This window comes from Eumetopias jubatus, unplaced genomic scaffold (assembly GCF_037043125.1).
Source record: "Eumetopias jubatus isolate StellerSeaLion01/CBP00866 unplaced genomic scaffold, mEumJub1_p1.0 scaffold_11, whole genome shotgun sequence".
Classification (NCBI taxonomy): Eukaryota; Metazoa; Chordata; class Mammalia; order Carnivora; family Otariidae; genus Eumetopias; species Eumetopias jubatus.
The window spans coordinates 116,253,034-116,276,235 of NW_028274817.1; the positions used below are offsets into that span (position 1 = coordinate 116,253,034).

General features: G+C 38.3%; 1 protein-coding gene across 2 annotated transcripts in view; it reads right to left on the bottom strand.

The window, feature by feature from the left end:
• GLRA2 (glycine receptor alpha 2) overlaps nucleotides 1–23,202 on the bottom strand; it is a 167,906-nt gene that overhangs the window by 103,063 nt on the left and 41,641 nt on the right. Inside the window, exons 3-4 of one of the 2 annotated variants that reach the window (XM_028115068.2) lie at nucleotides 22,400–22,467; nucleotides 14,192–14,415 (exon numbers count right to left, since the gene is read on the bottom strand). In XM_028115068.2, coding sequence (XP_027970869.1) covers nucleotides 14,192–14,415; nucleotides 22,400–22,467 — 292 coding nt within the window. Of the gene's footprint in view, nucleotides 1–14,191; nucleotides 14,416–22,399; nucleotides 22,468–22,562; nucleotides 22,631–23,202 lie in introns of both variants that reach the window. The other variant, XM_028115067.2, reaches the window with a different exon arrangement.

Consider the following 23,202-nt stretch of genomic DNA (forward strand, 5'->3'; position numbering starts at 1 on the left):
GATCTAAAATATTAAGGCATTGCACCTGAAGGCACTGAGCTGAGACCACCCATCTTCCATTCGTTTTTTGTTAAATAACTCATTTCCTGAAGCATTATTACTACATTCCCCCACTGTCACTGCAGTGGACATGCATGCATTCAGGGTATCCCTGCTCCTGTTTGCACAAGGTAAAGAATAAAGTTCCCTTACAGGGGCCCTGTTACTTTACTGAGAGTAAGAAGACTGAGTACCCATTTCTATATTAAAGGCAAAAAAATAAAATGAAGCACAGGAAGTCAGTCTCCCCAAATCTCACATCCCTTCCTTATTCCTCCCCTGTTCAGTTTACCTTGCCCATGAAACCGGCTCTTGGGTTTATACCTTACTCAAAGTTTAAATGACTGATAGTAGCAGACATTGTGAACTGTTTCAGTTACCCTTACATGTATCTCTCCCCTATTACAATGCAAGATCCACAAAGCCTGGAACTCTCTTTTTTACCATCTAAAACAGTGCCTGGCACAGAGTAGATAATCAGTAAATATTTGTGGAACAAATGAATGAATCAGCATCCTAAAGCTCTATGGGAGGATTTCAGGCTTTTGTTCTGTGGAAATGGGAAAGGACTGTGGATTTAGAAGAGAAGAACCTGGTCACCAGAGCCCAGAGGGTGTTGCCAAATTACAAGACAGGCAAGGGAAGCCAACAAAGCTTGCTTGCCCCTTCTGTAAGTTGCTAGCTGGTTCTTACTAGAAGTGAGGCAAATCAAGCTGAAGGAAAGTCAGGAAGCTCAGTCTACCTGTGCTTGAGCCTTGGACAGATAGCTGGGTCCACGGCCAGGACTGTTCTCACATAGCTAGAGAGATGCAAATTAATCATTTAACTTTCCATGGTTATGGTGGGCAGAAAGCTCCCTGACTCTTGAAGCAACTACTGGTTCATAAAGAACTCAGTGTTAGAATTGGGAGTTCATTCCCAATGAAAGAGGAGGGGGGAATAAAGCCATTTGAAGAAAAAAACAAAATTTCAGGTTAGAAATACAAATTTTAATGAGTGATCTGTTTGCTTGAAGCAAAGATTGCTAGTGTACTATTTTGGGAGAGTTGATTCTCATGGTTACAGTAGCCTGTCTTGCTTGGAGAGGAAGGACAAAGGGATATTTTTGTGTTTTTCAGGAGAAGCAAGAGTCTCTGGTATATTACTATTGTTCCTCTGTTAGGGCCAACGCTTAGCACACTCTATGTAGCACGCTGCAAAACCCCACAGAGGGAACAGGACCTATGGTGAGTTTTTTTTAGCATTAAAATACTTATTAAGGAAAAATAAAAACTTAAGTGATGACAATGATAGTATTAATAATCATAATTCTCTGAGCACCTGCTGTAGGTCAAGCACTCTTATTATTTTACAGTCATGGAATACCATCACATAAGGCAGTGTTCTCTTTGTTTTTGAGATAAGCAAATTGAAGCTCAGAGGTTAAGCCATTTTCCCAAAGCTACAAAACCATTAAGTGACCAAAGTTAGATTTGAACCCAACTTTAATTGATGTCAGATCCATTTATTTATTTTCCACTCTACTACATTTTCTCCTTAGAAAAAAAATCTTAGTAGTTTATCATCCTCTTTTGTCTGCAAAGTCAACAGAGTAGGTTGTAGACACCTTAGTTGCCTTGTACCTGCTCAGGGATACCCCTTTCATTTTTCTTCAGGAATCCAGACTTCTCATGATCTATTCTTTTAAAAATTCCTCTAGCCTCTCCTGGTAGCTTCACAGAGTAGAAGTATCATTGACTGGGGATTCAGGGACCTAGGTGGTAGACCCAGTTTACCCATAAAGAGCTATTTGACCTTGAATCAATCTCCTGGCCTCATTCTCCACCCACAACCCTATCTTGTTCAAAATTTTTATGATTCTAAACTGTCAGTGAAGGTGACCAGCTTAAAGGATTTCCTCTTATAGGTGAATTTGCATTCTCGAATATAATGAAAATTTTAAATGCAAGTAATAATGCTTCTTAAAATAGGAACTTTCTGGCTGTCTGGGTATATAGGTGACATATTTATTGCCCCCATTGGGCTTTGTCATCCAGCATCCTCGAACACAATCCCCTCTTTCCCCAAGAACATAAGGACAGCCTTATGATACAATGTAGATTTGTTGAATCTCTCCTCTCAGTTGTACTTTGAAATTTCTGAACCATGTGACATTCTAATGCCAGGGAGATTTGACAGGGTGCATCCAGTATCAAACAAGAGTATCATCTGAAGCCACCTAGACCTTCAGTGAAAGTAGCCTGGGGGCAAGTTAGAAGTCAAGTTAAAAGTACATCATTAATACAACCCACAGATGGGGAGAGGGGAGGGAGGAGTTAGGGAGTCAGTGGATTAAAAGACACTGCCAGGCTGGTGGTCTGATCAAGATACCCTTTATCATATCAAGGGCATCTGAATGCAGGTTCTCAGGCCCTCTTGATAAGCAGCCCAGGTAATACTGATGCTGGTGTCCTAGAGCACATTTTGAGAAGCACAACTTCAGCATGTCTTAATGGATGACTTTAATTACTGTCAACATGATGTAGTAAAAGGAGAAAATTTTAAAAGGGAAATAGGAAGATTGAGAAAGACGTCTGCAATTTTTCAGTAATGTTAGCACTCTCTTTGGGAGATAATACTTTCTACTTGAAACCAAGGCAGGACAGTTAGGCCCAAGTAGAGTTCTAAGTGATTGTACCAGGGGTTGTAAGACAAGAGGTGTTAGTCATGATCCTCAGTCACAATAGAGAGGCATGCTGGTAAAGTCATGGCAGTGAAACCAACGTTAGTCCACTGGCAACCAAGAATATGGTGGGTGTGTGGGTGCCTGGGTGGCTCAGTCGGTTGATCACCCAACTCTTGATTTCGACTCAGGTCATGATCTCAGGATCATGGAATCGAGCCCCACATCAGGCCCTGTGCTTGGCAGAGAGTCTGCTTGAGATTCTCTCTCTCCATTTCCCTCTCCCTCTGCCCCTCCCCCTGCTCTCTCTCTCTCTGTCTCTTCTCTCGTAAATAAATAAATAAATAAATAATTTTTTAAAAGAAAATAATATGATGGGTGTGGCCAGGAAGCTGGGGAAGCTGCTAAGAAGGGTAGGAGGATAGTTTCCAGGTGCTGCAGAGAGGAAACCAAGTCCATGTCTATTAAAACACACAAATGTGCAAAGGTAGGCAATGGAACTCTAGTCAGGGCAGTGGCAGTATATCAGTGCACTGTCCCTGGTCTCTAGACTAGAAAATCAGCCACCGAGAAATTTCAAAGGAAGTTGGGGAGGTGGCTGTAACATGCATTGGATGAACCTCAGCCATAAATTTTAAAAAGCTCATGGTACTGGTCAGGAAGGAGGACAGAGCACAGAGGAGGACCAGCTCCAGGTCCTCAGTGAGAAGGTATTAGTGTTAAACAGAACTCCACCTGGGTTGTAATCTAGCACATCTATTCAGCAATTTTTGACAAGGGTTTATTGGGCACTGTGCATATCAAACACTTGAAGTAACAGTTTCTCTCTTGAAGGAGATCATAGTTTAATATTATTATTTATATATTACATGATAATATATATTAATTATTTATATATTCTTTCAATGGAATATACCTCAAGAGTTGTGAATTTATTCTTCAACTTAAAATTGTTTCCAAATCCCCATTTAAAGAATCTTTCCAGATTATGTCAATCAGACATAACTGAATTAAGTTAAAGGCTTTTAATTACTCCCTTGTTGCCCTAGATAAGTGCTCATACCAGTTGGGTAGAACAGATAACCTACCCTTATAGCCCTAGACCCTGAGAGGGCCTTTCGAGTGTATCAGGGAAGTAGGACTTGTAATAATCATTTGATGCTCCTAAATCAAAACCCAAGGTACCCACAAAAGGATCTTGATTTATGAAGAACAAAAATAATTGGTCCAACTTTGGCAAGGCAGGCAAGGAATGAAATTTTTAAACTCATCTTCTGAAAGCTTTGTAATTAAATGGCTGCTTTGAACTCACTCATCATAGAAAGCATAGACGAGTGTCCTGCTCACTCTAGCCCTGAGCTATTCACCTAATCTATGGGCAAGCACAGCTGTGGCTGCACCTAGAAACGTTTTCCATATAAGTAAAGATTGAAAATTCATGGTGTGTAAATTACTAGGAGTTCCGGAAAGATCCCAATGCATATCCTTGCTCAAACACCTTCCAACTCTTAGCTGCTACATATAATTAACTAACAGACATTTAGCTAAATTCTCCCATGACTATTAAGATGCAAATCTAGGGAAAGAATAGTGTTTTAAATACTGTTCGTAATTTCCTCCTTTGTGTATATGAGTTGATGGATTCTCAGATTCCCTATCAATATCCCCAAGAGCAGACTTTGATACTGAGAGTATTAAATGGAAGGATGAAGCTGGATGGAAAACATGGCTCAGAACCGTGTGGCTAGGACACCAGAGAGAAATCATTCTTTCAATATTGTCTAGGGCTGAACATAAACCCCACCCTGGATCTAAGCTGTATGGTTAGACTCTATCCTCTTAATTAATTTCAAAGAAATATAAGACTTGTTTTTCACTGCTGACCTTGGGTTTTGGAGGAGATGCATCACATCACTGTTGGTTCATTGGCTGTTCTACTCCTCTCCCTTGACTAAAATGCCAGTGGCTGACTAGGAAGGTCCATGTTTACCAAACATTATAAAGGCATCACAGAAAATACCCATATGCATTGAGCAATACTAGCTGGGAAGGACAAAAATACAATATCTGTTCCCATCTGTGCCTGGTCCTTTCAGAAAAATGTGCACACATATGGTTGGCCCATGTTAATTAAGTCCAAATATGGATTGGATTCAACTTGGAGAGCAACTGATAAATCTGTGGCTAAAACTTTTCCAAATGCTTTGATATTTCCTGAACAAAAATGTTTTGAAGGTGTTGAATAGGAGAGGGCTAAACTGGACACCCCCAGAAAGAAGAGCTCAAAGTACCAAAGACTCAACTAATACTGTTCACATTCCAGTTACATTTTATATTTCAAAGTCATTTCACATCTAGTATTTATTTATACACCCAGATATTCATCAAGATAAAATGTTATTAAGTCTGCACATTAGAATAATGAGAACTGACTTGTCCATGGTCACTGTATGTCTAAGAGCGCCGTATAGCAATTTTCTTAGCCATTCTGTATCTGAAAGTGTTGTATAATAATTTTCTTAACATTTTGTTTGGGATTATTTTACTTCTGGCACAAGAGAAAGGGAACAAATGCTTGTGAACTGCAAATAGGGTTTTAAGATAAAAAGATGCAACTATCACTTCTGTTATGCGCTAAATGCCTCCCAAAGGGAGGAAACCCAAGGCAAGGAGGATATCTATCTGCTTGAAACTGGGTATGGAAAGCGAGTGGAGCCTGAGTGTAACAGGTACTGAATAAGGAAATGTTCATGTATATGGGTTAGGGGGAATAGGGAGAGCTGTCTCCCCCCTTTCCTCCCTTTTATCCTACAGCCACCTCAGGGTTATTATGACACTCATTGAACATTTAGTATGAATCTGGAACTGAGAAAAACTGCAGATCAAGGAAAGGTTAAATGACCTCACAGTCACTTAGTAAGATTGGATTTGAATCCAAGTCTTCCTAAATCTCAGAAGTGATCTCAGAAGTGACATCTTCCCCACCCCATAGCATTCTGTCTGTAATCCCCACCTTACTTATTGCTTTCTATCCTTCATCTAACTGCTCAAATTTAGCAAAATGTCCCTACTAAAATGAAACATCAAATAAAGCATTTGTTTTATTGTCCTTTGAAAGGAATGATCAATCAGATATGAGGTGGCCTTGCTCTGAGTGTGTGTCATGTGTAGAACTTTACATAATTATATATGTCCTTAATTGTCTCTCAATGACTGTCCAGTGATAAATGTTTTATTCTCTTCAGTACAGATGTTGCTTTGTAATTTTAAATGCCACAAGCAAGGATAGACTTGTTGGAGAGACTGCTGAGCTTTGAGGATGTAAATTTTTTTCCCCATTTTAAAATGGATTGCCTTTCTTTTGGATTATGTGCTATGAGAATGTGCTAAAGTAATTCATGTGTCTCATAAGAGCCATGGCAATATTATATGTATTTATTTTGGGATTAATGCCATCCAGGGAGGCTTTCAAAGGCAGCACTATGGACCAGGCAGAGGCCCATGTCAACATGAGTTGAACAGGCTCACTAGGACCTCCAAATTTCCTTTGGCTTCCTGCCACAAGAAAATTCAGGTAATGAGTAATAGCAGACTAGCCCTTCGACTCTGCTGGCTCAAATATACCATGTAATTTCCTTTAGCCTACATATCTAGTTAATAATTGTGCCAGCCAACCATCTTTGTAAAATTGTCTAAAAGCATATAAACCCATAATTCATGAATACATTCTAAAATAATATCTCATGGATACTCCTGCTGAGTGAATCAGAGGGTATAAATGATCTAATTTGTGATTGGGAAATTTCTCAGTAGGGAGTTTAGTATTGAGTATTTGTCACTGTGAAAACTGTATGTTGAATACAAGGCTGCCTCTTAAACTACAGGTAGTCCAATATTCCCTGCCCCACTCCAAAATCAGGTTTCTCTTTTCAAGAATTGGATATTTAACTTGCGAGAGAAAGACTCAAAGATCCAAAAATAGTTTGAGATCGGCACCTTAAACTTCAGAATCCTCACTTGCTTACTCCCAAGCCCTAAGGGACACAAAGGACTCACCCTTATTTCCTCATCCAGACGGAATTTTGTGGTTTGGGAAGGAGATCATTTTAAGTTATAGATGTAAGATAGAGCTACAAGGAGCCTCAGATTTTATCTAATCTTTTCTAGTTCAATCTCATGTTATGGATGAGGAAACTAAGAATCAGAATGACTGATAGGGTTAGAGAGGCAGTTCTATGAGCCTGGAGGATACGGTAAATGATGCAAGCAAGTGTGGAGTTCCTGATACCCTGAGGTACCTTTTCAGTATTCTGTTCTTTGCCCTATCACCTTCAGAGCAAACTCTGATAAATGTTAAATGCATTGGAAAGTTACCTCCAAAAGGAGGAAAATCTACTGGCTGCTATTGCTAGTCCAATCAGGTAAACAGTCAAGGACAAGTGCTCATGCCAGCTGCCATGAATTTCATTGCACAATTCCCTCTTTTCCTCCAAACAAGGGTAAAATCCTAATGCTGTTGTGTTTGAACAAGTATTATGCCCATGAGTATATGTGAATTTCTGAACCCAGTTAGAAGCTTGACAGAGCTGTCCAGCACTTTAAGAGAGTCTGTCATATACAGAACACACTTTCTGAACTCTAATACTTGTACCCTCAGTGGCACCTTTTTTTGAGGACCACTGCTTCCCACTCTCCCAAACTTGCTTGACTCTAGGAAGAACGGAATCATTGTGGTTTCCATGGCATTTCCCAGCACTTCTCTGAAGACTCAGTGCTTAATTCTGATGTGGGCGCTTATGTTACAGTCATTAATTACTGCATTAAGTCAAGTCACAAAACTAATGAGGATTTGGACACAGAATTGGAAAATGAGAATGTAATTTTGCCTGGATTATAGGATATAAAGATAAACATGGTTCAAATAGGCACAGAGACAAGAAATCACAGCTTTTATAGCTGCCTTCTAACAGAAAATATGGGCTTTATATGTCTCATCAAAATTGAGAGTAAGATAATCAAAGTATCACCATTGGTAACATTTAGGCAGGTCTAAGTTCACTGTGCATTTTATTTTCAGCTCTGACATCTAAATAGAGAATTTTCTTTTTTCCTAGGCCATAAAAATCATTCTGTAACTAAAGTTAGAATCTTTTGAAGTTCTTGCATCAAGCTCCGGATGAGTCAAGGATAGGAGGTTATGTGAGAAAAGTTGGCCTTGTATGTGTGTGGGTAGAGTCAGTCATTAGACAGGATTATTTGGGGAACACTGTTGGATGTCTGTCTAGAAATCTACACTCCACCTACTCTCAGTGGTGCCTTAATCTATCATCAGAGGGAGAGGCATGTCAATCCCCAAGAGTTCTCTATTACAACTCAAGTACTACTGGGAAGGTGGAACACTGAATCATCCACACCTAGAATCATGAATTGAATCAAAAGAGATTAACAAGAAAATCACCTCCAATGCCATAAAACAATAAGTTTCAGGTCAGATAACGTTTGATGATGAGGGGGAACAGATATCTTGGTGATAAGGGGTACTGTTATGGAGGAGCAATCCCATAATTATTTATGGTTTGGAGGACTCTGTGTATTTGGGGGGTAGCATAAAACCCCTAGGTACTTGGTCAGTCAAATAAGAAGACACTTAAGGCAAACAGTATTTCCTTACCAACTTTGCCTCAGGTATACCCATTCTGGAGGCATGCACTAAATCTTAAAGCAGAATTGTTAGCAGTTGGAGGATCATAGCTTCCTTAAGGACCTTTTCCTCTAAACAAACAAATAAACAAAAGAGCTGAATACCCCAGTACAGGAAATATGCATACACTTTAGAGAGATTCAAGGACCTCCTGGAGTTTTCACCTAACCCTCAGGTGAAGAACCCCCTACTCTATAAGATCACACTCAAGGAATGGGTCCGTCCTATCCTTAATGTCTGGAATTTGTAGGAATATATCTTGATCAGCTTACTTTTTGTCTTAGAGCCCAGAACAGAAAGCACAATCATTAAATCACAAGAAAATACCAAGGGCCTTAGAGTATATGGCAATACCACTTTTGACCTGTATCTGTATAACATATATTGTATTCTACTAATGGTCTTAACCAAATCATCTCTTTTTCAAAGCTGAAGAAATAGAAGTTCAGAGAGTAACAAATTTCCCTAGGTCATTCATCAAGTTTTGAGGCCAGAGACTCAAGGCCAAGGGTGTTTACTCTAAAATCCTTGTCTACTATAGTATCAGAAATAACCAGGATAGCATTCAGCATCATAAGTTTCAGAGTCGGAACCCCAAAGAGTACAGCAAAGTGAAAACTGGGAGATGAAGAACATCTTGGTGCTGAAGTGAAACACACTGTAAAATTAAATTAGCAACATAGTGTTGATGACCAAGCATATGTCTACTAAATCTAGTGGGATAAAAATGTATGAAAGTAAAAACAGTGAGGTAATTCCCTCCATTCTTCCAAAAATGGTAGCCATTTGTTTATCATGTTAACAAATGTAGGAAAAAGCTACTGATTTAAGTTGTAGCAACTGTGATTTAAGTTATATAAGAAAGAATTTCTGCATGATGCTAGAGTAACTTATTATAGGATCCAAAGAAAGAATATAAAGTCTCCTTCTCTGAGGGTCTTTAAAACTAGAATGAGTTCTCAACAGGTTGCCTGAAGGGAGGAAATTTGACTTAATGATTTTCATCCCTGGGATAATAAAATTTTTCAGAAAGTAGATATGCTATGTTAGTGACATATGCTATGTAAAACTATCAAATCGATCTTGACATTGTTGCACCTTGAATTGAAAGTCAACTGTTGCACCCTGAATTTAAATAGTCTTTTCAGACATTTGCAAAATTTGAAGATACTTTATGTTCTCATCTTAAATCTTATCTTCTTCCTCCAATAGTTCTTTGAAAAATGAGTTCCAAAAAGGTTGGTTCCAAAATGACATGCCTTTGGAATTGTATTTGTTTGTGTCTTTGGACTTGAGTTGGAGCAAATGAAGAATTAATGTGGGGTAGGAGACGATAGCATTGAAATAGAAGTCAAGAGTTTGATTCTTGACCTACCTGTCCTATGTATGGGCTCCATTATTTTCCCTCACCTAACTTGAAAGAAGTCACTTCCTCATTGGTAAAATAAGGGTGTTGGATTAGATACTTTGCAACATAATACCTTCAAATTAAAAAAAATAATCCTATGCTTCTATAAAAGTCAGAATGCTGGCATAAAATTCTCAGAAGCAATGGAAAGTAAAGAAAGAAAACAAATATTAGCAAAGACATTGTGGACAAATGAGACAAGCTGCTCCTCTCCAAAAATACCTTCTCCTTTTTTCTTTCATATTACACACCATATGCCACGGTGCCCTGACTTTTACTGCAATCCATTATATTCAATTCAGCAAATATTGTTTGAGCAATAATATGTACAATACTCAAGGCTCAGCTCACTATTCCACTATGGATTCAGGCCTTTTTAAGTAACATGAGTTTAGAATTTGACTGTCTCTGCAGGGAATATACAAAGAAAGATGTGTGTCCTTGTTTATATTTTGGTCAGGGATGATCAATACTTAATGGAGTGGGTCAACAAAAAACTTAAAAAGAAAACAAAGAGTAAGATCAAATGTATTAGAGAAGAGAACATCAAAGAAGAAATCAGAAGAGAAGTGGACAAAAATAGATTTGACACTTTTTCATCAGCAAAGACTTGTGTCCTGCCACACTGGACAGAAATTTTCCAACAATGAGCTAACACCTTTGGCTCCTATTTAAAAGATTTGTTTGAATTTTACTAAAGTACCCCAGGTGTTTGGATCTGCAGGACACTTGTGGAGTTCTGGTCTACTGTCCCCTCTTTTTTTTTAAACTGCTGCCTTTTAAGAAACTTCTCGGAAAGTGTGATCTTGCTTATTATGAAATCAATGGACTGTATAGTTCTCTTTGTGTTCTGTTCGGCCATCAAAGCCTTAGGCTTTGGTTTCCCTGTGGAGTTAATTTTACTTCTGCTCCCACAAAGCTAAGGAAGCATGGATTTGTTTGTGGATGAAATGCTATCATCTATTTGTTTTAGGTTTCAGAAAATGCATATATAAAACATCACTACAGAACATAATTATTTTAATGTGGACCAATGTTTAAGTAGTTATTTAAATATGTAAGATAGAGACAATTCATGATTTTATCTTTGGTACTTCTGTTGTATCTCTTCCTTGTATCTTTCTTAACCTCTTCATCCTGATTTCTCGTCTCAGGCATCCAACTTGCTCATTCTCACTATTCCTCATAGGCCTCAAATGTGCTGTCAAGATGAAAATTTCATATCAGCTCCTTACAGCTTAGTATGAATTTAAGTCAATGGATTCCCTCTTCTAGGGGTATTTGCATTGTAAACCTGAGAGTAGAGGGAAAATCCTCCCTAATGCAACATCAGCAGGAATCTTTCCAACACCTTTAAAACATCAGAAACTGTCACTTGCTTGGCCTTAAACTTGAATCAGACCTGCAGCTGGGCATTTATTAGCACTAATTACTCCTTGCCTTCTAGTTAAATTGAGTTCAGTGACTCAAGTAAACAGATATGTAGGTCCCAGCCCCCAAATTCTAACAATATTTGAGTCACATATTCATTTGCAAAGTTAGAGCCACTTTTCTTTTCCTTGTTTGTCATTTATTCCTATTACTTAATTTATCTTATCTCTGCCTGCCTTGTTAGACTGGAGCCCTTCCAGGGCAGGGACTGTATCTTACTCAGTTCTGGATCTCCAGGTCCAGCACAGTGTCTGGCTCATTGAAAATCCTTCCAGGCAAATAATTAGATTCCTGTAACTCAAATCTGCCAAGAGCTGTGTTTCTGTAAAATGACATGCCCAGTTCTCCTACACCAAGGATCTTTCCTCTGATTTCATAGAACACCCACGATGAGGGAAAAATCTAAACCAGCCTGTGACAGGACAAACTCTACCCAATCCAAAACAATTGTCAGGGTGTTTCAGAGCTTATAATATGCTAAACTGGGAATGAGAGAAGAATTGCCTCTGGATCTAGGTCTAGGGAACATTATATTCTTCATGGTTCTATAATGGAAAGGCCTTCATAGAACAGAAGGGAAAAAACTTGGTTTTATTTCAGCAGTGCACGATGCCAGGTATTTACTAGAGGAAATGCCACCCAAGGCCCAGGGGGTTAGCTGGAGCCACTGATACCCTGTGCTGCTTTTTATAACTCTCCTCCCTAGCACCACGCTCCACATATGTCCCATTTCATCAGGTCACATCAACTTAGGTTGTGCCCAATACTACATCTAACACCAAACACTTCACCATGTGAAATATTCTGTGTTTCCATAAAATGTTTATCTTATTTATTTTTTTATTTTATTATGTTATGTTAATCACCATACATTACATCATTAGTTCTTGATGTAGTGTTCCATGATTCATTGTTTGTGTATAACACCCAGTGCTCCACGCAGAACGTGCCCTCTTTAATACCCATCACCAGGCTAACCCATCCCCCCACCTCCCTCCCCTCTAGAACCCTCAGTTTGTTTCCCGGAGTCCATAGTCTCTCATGGTTCGTCTCCTCCTCCGATTTCCAACCCCCTTCATTCTTCCCCTCCTGCTATCTTCTTCTTCTTCTTTTTTTTTTTTTTAACATATAATGTATTATTTGTTTCAGAGGTACAGGTCTGTGATTCAACAGTCTTACACAATTCACAGCGCTCACCATAGCACATACCCTCCCCAATGTCCATCACCCAGCCACCCCATCCCTCCCACGCCCCACCACTCCAGCAACCCTCAGTTTGTTTCCTGAGATTAAGAATTCCTCATATCTTAAATGTTTATAAAAATAAAAATAAAAGTAAAGTTCCTTAAAAATCAAGTGGAGGAAGTTTCCTTGTTTTTGTGTAAGCAATGACTTTGCCAATTTTTACAAATGAGCAGCCTCTTTCATTCCATAAGACATTCGGTCTGTCAGCCATCAGCAAACTGTGAAATTACTAGTTTAAGAATGGAATACACGGTACAGACCTAAATTGTATAGAGAGTTGTGAAATGAGGTTTTGATGGTGGTGACTCTACAGACTTTTGAAAATTATTTGCAGGGATACAAGCTGTCCATTTTCTTTTGTAATAAGATTGGAGAGGAAGGGGAACTTCTACAAAGGATCTTTAAAATGTCAGTATTTGTTTAATGTATTAAATATCTCTCATATACAGTACATCATCTTGGATCTTTGGGAGGAGTTACAGAAGGTGCAAAATCCAAATGTCTTGGCTTTAAAGAGCTTACTATTTAGAAAGAACATTAACTTTAAAATACAGACAGCTGTCATCTCATTTATTGAGCACATATGTTGTGTCGGGTACTGTGGCAAGTGTTTTTATATACGCTGTATCAGAGATTGGCAAATTATGGCCAAAGAGCCAAATCTAATTCACTCTCTATTTTTATAAATAACATTTTACTGAAGCACAGAACACTCAGTTGTCTGAGTATTGTCTATGGCTGCTTTTGTGCTACAATGGTAGAGTTGAGTAGTTGTGACAGAGTTGAGACAGTCTGGCCTACACAGCTGAAGTACCTACTGTCTGGACCTTTACAGAAAATATTTACTGATCTCTATATCATTCATTCTCACAAGAATACCTAGAGATAAATATAGTGTTTCCCATTTTACAGTTAGGTAACTGAGGGTTATAGGTGATGTAACTTAGTGGCAAAGTTTGGATTTGATTCTAGATTGTGTGATTCCAAAGATCCATGTTCTTATGCTAAATTCATATACAGAAATAGCCAAAATATGAGGTAGGAAGAAATAAGAGCCTCACAGAGTCACAGAGGAACTAGAGTTCAGAAAAGAAAGATACGATTTTGAGGTTGGGGTGATAAAGATTCTGGAGAAGATCACATTTGAATGTAAAAGCAAAAATGGATCTCAAGATTTGTCACTCACAAGCTCAAGCCCAGGAAAAGTTAAGAGATCAAGGTTACCAGGTTTCGTTAGAAGCAGATCTGAGATTAGAACCAGTTTTTCACTCACCCAGCCCAAAGTATACTGTCAATGACCATGCTGAGCCATTCAATATTTTTGTATGTGTGGTTACATGTTATAGAATGGCAAAATTATTTGAAATGGAGAATTTTACATTATGCTCAATGACTAATTGAACTAAAGACCTGTACTTCTTTTATTGAAGCAATCAAAAATACATGTATGTAGGTATTTACATGATATTCACCCCCCATCTTACCAAATACATATACATATTTTTTCCAAATATATTTTTTTTGTGGAGAATCACACTTCTGAGACCGTGGGAACCTCTGGCATTCTCACCAATTTTAAGATTCGAATGATAACCAAGAGACCACAAAAGTCAAATATTTATATACATCTTACCCTTCAGAATCAGGCAGAGCCAGGCCAGGAGAAAAATGGTGACGTAAACAGGTACAGCCGAAAGAAGCTTACCTGATACTGTAGAGTACTTTGCCATTTTTTGAAATTCGAAGCAATTTGTTGTCAGTGGTGACATCATGGAAGTTGGCACCCTTCTCATTGGCAAAGAATAAATCTGGTTTCCAAATGGAGTCCAGCATGGATGGGTCCAAGTCCAGGGAATCGTCAGGGTACTCGCTATATGCCAACCGTGAATCATTCCACTGTTGTCTCAGAAAAATGTTCACTCGGTAGTCCTATAGAAACCCCATGCATAAAAGTTACTTATCATGCAGTCTGGCATAAGAGGTCCATCTACATTTCCCATCACTCTTCTCCCTGATTTGGTGCAGTATTAGTGTCTGAACCAGGCTATATATATCTTGGTCAAAATAAACCATTCTGTTCTATTAGAAGTGGGAACAGAGGGAAGAAAGAAAGAAGCCTCAACCAAACCAGAACACTAATGGAACACATTGAGTTGGTTGAATTTTTTTTATGCTTAAATTTAAATCATTCATCCTGGGAGGAAATAATACTAACTCAAGCTGATTTTTCCATAGAAAAAGGTAACCATGAGTACAGAAGTCAGACTGTGATGGTAGATTGTCAAAACTGATTCATTTTCCAAATCAGAAATAACATGATCTCTATTCTCATACTGCTCAGATGCTCTGGGCAGAAGGAAACCCATTCTGTAATTTTGGTCGTGGGAATCTTATTATAAAATATGACATGATGGGGCAGTATTTTTTAAATTCATCTACATAAGTATTCATCTTGACAAGATAATTCCCTCACACTACTTACTTTTCAAATTCTTAAATATTTTATCATTTCTCTGAATGGGTTGTATTTATAGTAGTTGACGTGATACTTCATCAATACAGAGATCTTTTTTCATGTTTTCTTAATCTGAGCACCTTCTGACAAAGGTGTTCCTCCCTATGGGAGACTCAGGTACGTCCTGTCATTCCCACTTGATCTGGGAATTTACTTCTTTGCCAGTGAATCAGCCTGGGGCAGTGACTTCTCTTCTGGGAATTTCTACTCAAAGGTCTTTAGGTTCATGGAAACTGTTGCTTTCCTTGGTAGAGTGGACCCCAAAAGAGGCTTTAACAGTATTCCCTAGTCAAGTGGGACTATAGTTCAGAACTAATAGTTGTTCACTCCTGACACTTAGGGTCATTTAGAGTGATACATACTCATACCTTCTTACTCTCCTTTTTCACCATTTGCTCCATCCCCACATCTTTTTCACCTGGATTTTTGGTCATTGTTTATTTTACTCTAATGGTGACCAACTTGCCCTGGTTTACCTGAGAACTTTTAGCCCCCAAAGTCACACATTCAGGGGACCCACTCACTTCTAGACAAAACCAGGATGGTTGGTTACTTTACTAGGTACAGTGGAAACACCTCAGGGTGGTCAGTTTTGGTTCATTCCCTCGGGGCCAAAAGAAAAAAATAACTAAGTTATAAAGATTAGGGTATATGGAAAAGAGCTTCAATCCAGTTCCTTCTACCTATTACTAAACTAATCCAAATTCCTAGGACATTTTTTTTCAAATACAGCCATCCTGATTTATCAGGCTGATAGAGTATTTTGGAGATGGCAGTTCTTGGAAATAGTGCCCAATGTAGACTTAAAGAATGTAAATAATCAAATAGTTACTAACTTCTGAAAATCAGTCATCAAACCCCAGCTCATTTGGAAAGGTTGATATTAAAAGAAATAACCTCAAGTTTCTCTGTTGTACAGCATAAGAATTTTCTGACTTGGAAGATTTATCAGCTGACTTTTATTTGGGATGTTACCAGGCATGAGTGGCAAATTTTCAAACCTAAGAGGGCACTGTTGTGGGCCCAGTCAGGCTTCCATCCCATCCTGTTTGCTCACTGACTCCTTCAGTGAGTGAATCAAGGGAATAGCAGAACCTCAAAGTTGTTCCCATCATATAGTTTTGGAATTGTTCAAAGGGACCAGAGGATTGTAAGTGGAAAGAGATTACCGGTTCAGTGTTTTATTGACAACAGGAGTTACTGGAAGCTTTGGAATTGTGTGCGAATAAAGAGTGAGGATGTGTGATATGTAGAAAATCAAAAAAGGGGGCTATTGAAAATACAATAATCCAGTTTACATATAAGTATGAACTAGATACATGAACTGTGAGCTTTCCTTAAGGTTTTCTGAGAGAAAAATGCAGTTTCTCCAGTGTTTGACATCCACCCCTGTTATATCCCTTTGAGTAAAAGCCAGTTTTCCTTAACAAGATGTTGTGTGGGGGGTGAGGGGTGGTCTATGAGCTTGTTTCAGTAGGAAGTAGGAGAAAAGAGAATTTCAGAGAATTTCATCCCTTAGATAACTCTGGAGGTAGAGAAACTCTAAGTATGAGAAGTAATGACAGCTAGAAATAATAGAGGTGAATGTGTTAAATATCTTAGGCCATTGGGAAGCCAACTAGGCTCCCGCCCCTGTCTAGGGAGCAGTTGTAGGGTGGGAAAGGCCAGAGAAGTCAGACAGACAGTACTGGGCAGCGAAATCACTAAGAGAACATCACTGCAATCCTCCCTTGAGCCTGAGAATGATTTAAAGCTGTATATCGAAAGACTCCAGAAAATATTACATGATGACATACAATATGAAAACATTGACCTTTAAAAAAATATCAATATAAATTTTCACAACTCATGTACATCTTTTTTTAAAAAGTCTTTCCCATGAGCATTCTTCTCCAGTGTTTCCTGGCTTCCTACTTTGAATTTTATATTTAGAAAATGATAAAATAGATTCTCCCAATATTAGAACTTTAGAAAGAATACTGAATCTATCATATCGCAATTAGAACCATTAAATGTCTAACAGTTATTTTAAAATAAGTGAATCCCATTTGTAAGCAAGGATAAGTAGAAAACTTAGAAAAAAAAATATAGTTTATGCCACAATGACAGGAATTATATGAAATACAACTTCTGTTAGATCTTTTGGAGGTATCCTTTATATAAATGTATAGGAATTATAATTTTCCATACTTTTGTTTATGATGATACACACTATTCTAAAATAAATAGCAACTCTTAAAACACTTTAGAAAATGACACCTAACGAACTAGAGACATAGACATCCAAGGAAAAGATTTTCTGGGGCTGGACCTCTGTAATTCTCTCAGTTCACTATGATTTTCAATGTAGGATAAAAATTTGACACATGTGATTTCTCTGCACATCATCTCTGTTTATTTAGAGATAAGTTTATTTCCTCATGATATTCCAAACCACAGGAGATAGTTATATTCTTCTGTAGTTTTTCTTTGTCTTTGTGTTTGCTTCTAGGTTTAATAAAATATTAAAGGCGGAGTAAATATTGAGAGACATGCTTAAATGCAGGCTGAATTTTCTTTTACACTGCCTTCTCTCTACAAAGACATATTCTACTTCAAATAGATGTCATATTTCCTTGTATTACAATTTGTTTTCCTATGATTGACTCTCTGGGTATTAGATTAGGTCATGGAAACATTTGAATTTATATATATATATATATATATATATATATGCAAATACATATGTATTTTTTCAAATACTGTGTGTAAGTCGTATAATCTTTATTATATTCTTAACACAGGTACTACAAGTACCTACATTCCATACTATTATTTTACATCGAGTTTATTATTTCTAAAGTTTCACTTTTCCTAATACCTTCTAATGCTATGCCCATGCCACAGATCATTTCCTTAAATTGAATTATTTTGGTACTATTGTATTTGGTCTAGCATTTATGCACAGAGATTGCCACTCTGTCTCATACATACTCATATTAAATCTTACTGTTACTCTCTTATTATTTTTATATGTATACATTTCTCAATCCAATTATGTTGTAAAGTTATCAACCACAAGGATATGCTTTGTTGATTCCCCACAGTGCCAATGTGGCCCTTTGGTTTTAACTTCTGGCTATACTGCAGGAAAGTTTCATCCTCCTGAATCTGTGCTAGCTTTGATATGGGAAGTTAGCCTTGAATTTGGAATTATGGGGAGGGGTGCAGTTGTTTTATGATGAATTCAGGCTTTAACATTGCACTGTTAATTTAGAGACCAAGGTCACCTTCTATCTCCTCAGTTTAACAAAATGCCAGGCTTGGGGTACACCCTTGGTTCTTCCTTAAGAAGTCAGAAATAAGAAATGTCGCTACCTGCTATTCCTCATGAATTGCTGATGCAGCTATAGAATGAAAGGGAGCCCATAATGTTAGTTCAGCAGTGCCAGCCCAGCAGGCATCCTCCTAAGGGGCTGTCTACCTCTTATCCACTTCCTCAGAATGTGATTTCAGATCAGAGATAAAACACCCTGCAGCAGTAACCCGCAGAGCATATGGAACTTATCTTTTGGGGAAAAGCTTGGGGGAGCTGGAATCATATTGTGGAGATACGCTCTGAGGGAACACATTTTATGCATTTTCAGCTCTTTCTCCCCCACCTCAAATCTGTTAAATGAGGAGGGAGTCAGGATCTGCTACTGTGGCATGGGGAGTGTTCCAGCACCCACAGGTCCAAGTCACATTCTATCTACCCACATCCTTTGAGACTATCTCTTCTTCACTTTCTGATGGCCCAGCCTTGGGGAGAGCTGTATGCAGATGGTATGCAAATGCTCTTGACCTTTACTGACATTATAATATTCCCAAAGTATGTCTTTATATCAGGAAAGTGGAAGTTGTAATACACTCCCCATCCTCTAAATTCACTTGCCATCAGCAGCTAAAGAAAAGGGGGAAAGATAGAAAAAGAAATGGTAAACTGACATTCTCCAGACAAAATATAAACTGTTTCACCATACATCCCTTACTAGTCTCCTAAGTCGTTTGGAATCACAAAAAGATTATTCTGTTGAAATCTCTTAATACAGGGTCAACTAGCAGTGACCATCAACAGATCCTCGTGACTCTTCATGAAGAAAAGTGTGTATTTTAGGGGAGTCTGCGTGGCCCAGTTGGTTAAGCATCTGACTCTTGATCTCAGCTCAGGTCTTGATCCCAGGGTTGTGAGTTCAAGCCCCAGGTTGGGCTCCACGCCCTCCACGCCAGGCATGGAGCCTACTTTTTAAAAAAGTGTGTATTTTGGAATAATGTATATCGTCATAATGATTCATAAAAATTTTCCTTAGAATAACACAAATATATTGTCTTCCGATCACATATATTCAACACCAACCCATGAGAGGAGTGAGAGGCAGTATTGGGTCTGTAAGTGAGCCTATACTTTGTGGGCAGGTAGTACCAACAATAATTTAGTGAGATAATATCAAACATAAGAGGGGCAAACTCGATAGCACCAGAAGGAAGACATCCTGAGTTCTTAAAATGGATAGTCATTGCCTCTTATTTAAAAACAAATACCCGAACTGGATCCTTCAATAATGCTATTAGGGTTGTAGAGTGAGAATGGAGCATGAGGGAAGAGGGGAAAATCAACCTGTTTAGAAACTCAAAATTCTGAGGCATTCTTGGAAAAATTCATTCCAGAACACAGAGAGAAAGCAAAATTATTATTGCTCCCCAATAGCACTGAGCCATGTCCTCAGTGACCACATACATTACCGTGCAGAAAAACTAAGGGTCTGATGTTCTGACTTCAATTAAAGACAGTTCAGAGAAAAATCTGTTTCTGTTTAACTTTTTTGACCAATTTTCTTTCAGTCAGAATTTGTGAAAATATGGGTCAATTCACGAGTGGTGGAATCTCAAGGTGTGGTTAAGGGAAGTTTGGGCTGCGATGATATTCTGTAACTCAGAGGGTGGATTCCCAGGCAGGGCCCCACGGGTCTAGCAAGATAGACCCTTTCAAGGTGGAGCAACTCTCATATTCTTTTGAGCATCTGCTTAACATCTACTTAAATATGGATGCCTCAGATCCAGGGTTGGCAATCTATGGCCTGCTTTTTGGAGTACAGCCACACCCATTTGTTTACTATTGTTTATGGTTGTTTTCCTGCCCAAAGGGCAGAATTGAGTGTGGTAGAGACTGGCAGGCCTTCAAAGTCTTAAGTATTTACTGTCTGGCCTTTTACAGAAAAAATGTTGGCCAGTCCCTACCCTACATGGCATGAGGATTTATTAAGCATGATAGAGCTTCCAAAAATATTTATTTTAGTTTCACACACAAGCTTTAATTGAAGAAAAGAAAAGATCCTTTTTAAAAGCCAAATGAAGGTTGTCATTCCATCAAAAGCTAAGAAATAAAAGAATCACAATATGCATCCCTCTTCTGACCATGCGATTCAGTCTATCTCAAAAGGCAAGATAGGCAGACTGTTCATTTTACACTTGAGCAGTGATTTCCGAGTTTTCTCATAGGAAACGTGACAAAGGACACCTTAATAAGTGGCCAGGAAGCACCTAAGCAGACCATTTATTAAACACCTTCAGTAGCTATTAAAGACACAGGAAAACAAGGACATCCAGAGTTTCCATTTTCATCTCCGTGAGTGTTCAGCTTTTTCTCGCGTTAATAAACATTGAAAAGGTGCACATTTACATTTTTGATTGAGGGTATATGCAATGGGGAGATTTAATCAAAGCAACGTAAGAGTCTAATTAATGCAATCAGCATTAGGTCGTGCAAGTATCGTCATTGAACGCCATGGTGTAAAGCTGGTACAGTGATTTGGGCTGCTGGAAGATTTGCCCCTCTGTTCTCAGGATAAAACCTAGAGGGGAGAGACAGAAACTGAATGCCAAGCCCGGAGCTGGATTAGTCTTTCTATGTTTACCTTGTCTTGTGAGGCATTTAATAACCCTATCAAAACTATCTTATTCGAGGGGCGCCTGGGTGGCTCAGTCGTTAAGCATCTGCCTTCGGCTTGGGTCATGATCCCAGGGTCCTGGGATCGAGCCCCGCATCGGGCTCCCTGCTGGGCGGGAAGCCTGCTTCTCCCTCTCCCACTCCCCCTGGTTGTGTTCCTTCTCTCGCTGTCTCTCTCTCTCTGTCAAATAAATAAATGAAATCTTTAGGAAAAAAAACCTATCTTATTTGAGTAAAATTCTTAATTCACTACATACTGTCCAAGCACCAGAAGTCTCATTTCTGGACAATGCTGTGTCAGTAATATTAAAACGGGTAGTAGAGTTGCATTATGTCTAATTTTGCCAGTGAAAAGGAATGGTAAAAGGTAAATAACTTTTTTTTAGCTCAAGGACACCAAAAAGTACAGTAATTTGTTAAACACAATCTTAGTAGCCTAAAAGAGAAAATTTATAAAGACAAGGGAACACTATTTTTTACTTCTCAATGGCATTATGCTCATCATTTCACTTGAGTGTTTCTAGGACATCAGCCACCATAGTACTCAGTCAAGCTCAACTATATTTTATTTTGACTTCATCCAATAATATGACTCTATACTTTACATAATCATGAAAATTAGCCAATTGATTTAAGACTTAAAATAAATAGTATGAGGACCAAGAAGAAATTTCACCCAAAAGTCAGTCTCCACACTATTGCCTAGTACTGTAAGGCTATAGATCTAATAGGCTATATTACAGGCAACACCATCACCATGACATTTAGAAGGAATATTGGTGGATTTTATAGTATCTGAAGTCTTTTTCATGCAAACGTGCAAATGAGACATGTTTGCACATACATTATGATGAGCTTATAATTAGTTTTATGTTTATTGGGGTTTTGGGGGGGCGAGGGAGCCATGCATGTGATGTAATTGCTATGGACTTGGGACTACTTTCTTTTGCCAACAAGATGTGTGTGTGTGCGTGTGTGTGTGTTTATTGTAAGGTCAGCCCCTTTGGCATATATCTTAAATGTAACATATCTGAGGCTTGACTGTGTTAAAACTTCCATTATATGAAAAAGACTGGCTATAAAATATATCTCCTGAACTTTGAAATTTATATTTCTGAAACATTAGAGATACAAATATTTAAATATCCTTAACATTACACTGTGTTTATTACTGATAATTCTACCTAAATCCAACGAAACAGCAAGTGTTTCCAAAATTTCTTTGGCATGATGGATAAAATATTATTGAATTTGAAGTAATGAACATTTGACTAATGACTTTCTAAAGTGAAAGTGTATAAAATAATCACTTTCTAGAGGTAAATGAACATGGAAATTGGCATTCAGTAAGTGTCCCACAATATGAAACAGTGCTTCTTCGATCCCATATCCCATTCCTTCACACGATGGCTTCAATGCTCAGCCCCACTCACCATTGTAGTTTCTGCTATTGACCCAAAGCTGTTGATAAATATGTTGCAGGTAACATTTACAGGAGGTCCTGCAAGTTGAACAATAAATAGAAAATTTGACAGGTTGTGTTCATGGCATAATCAAGTCATGTTTTTCTCTTGCCAGTGGCATTGTAGCACTTACCATGGTGGTTTCTGTGACTGATCCAAAACTGTTGATAAAAATATTGCAAGTAACGTTTACTGGAGGACCTGCAGAATGCAATAAGAATATTGCAATAGACATTGAAGCAAAAATACAGCTCCATCAACATCTGTGCAAATGACTAGAAATGTAAACTAAATTAAAATGATGGTGAGATTGCAAAGAAAAAAAAACACCAAGAAACAAAAAATGAAAAACAAAAATGCTTTACCCACAGGTTCAGAGTGATAACATTTCCACTAGTATTTCAAATAATGACAGTTAAGCAATGATAGCTTACCAGCAGAGTTTTGGATTTAGAAAATATAATCTGGAGACTATTAAACTGAATTCACTGTCAGTAGTTGCTATCAAAATAGCCTTTTGGGTGGGTGGTTTTCTCCCACCTGAGGCTCATCAACATTGTAGACATCAACAGTGGGTGCCCTACGGTGTTGAAACAGCCCGGTCATAAGTCCAAATGGAGCTGCATTTTGAACTGTGGGTGAGTCAGAAATATCCACTTCCTTTTCCATGACACCCTTTAAATCAGTGGGTCTAACTGATTCTCTTGATACCTTTGAATTTACCCCATTCATTCTTTATATCCTCTGACCGCCAATGAAAACTGATGTACAGA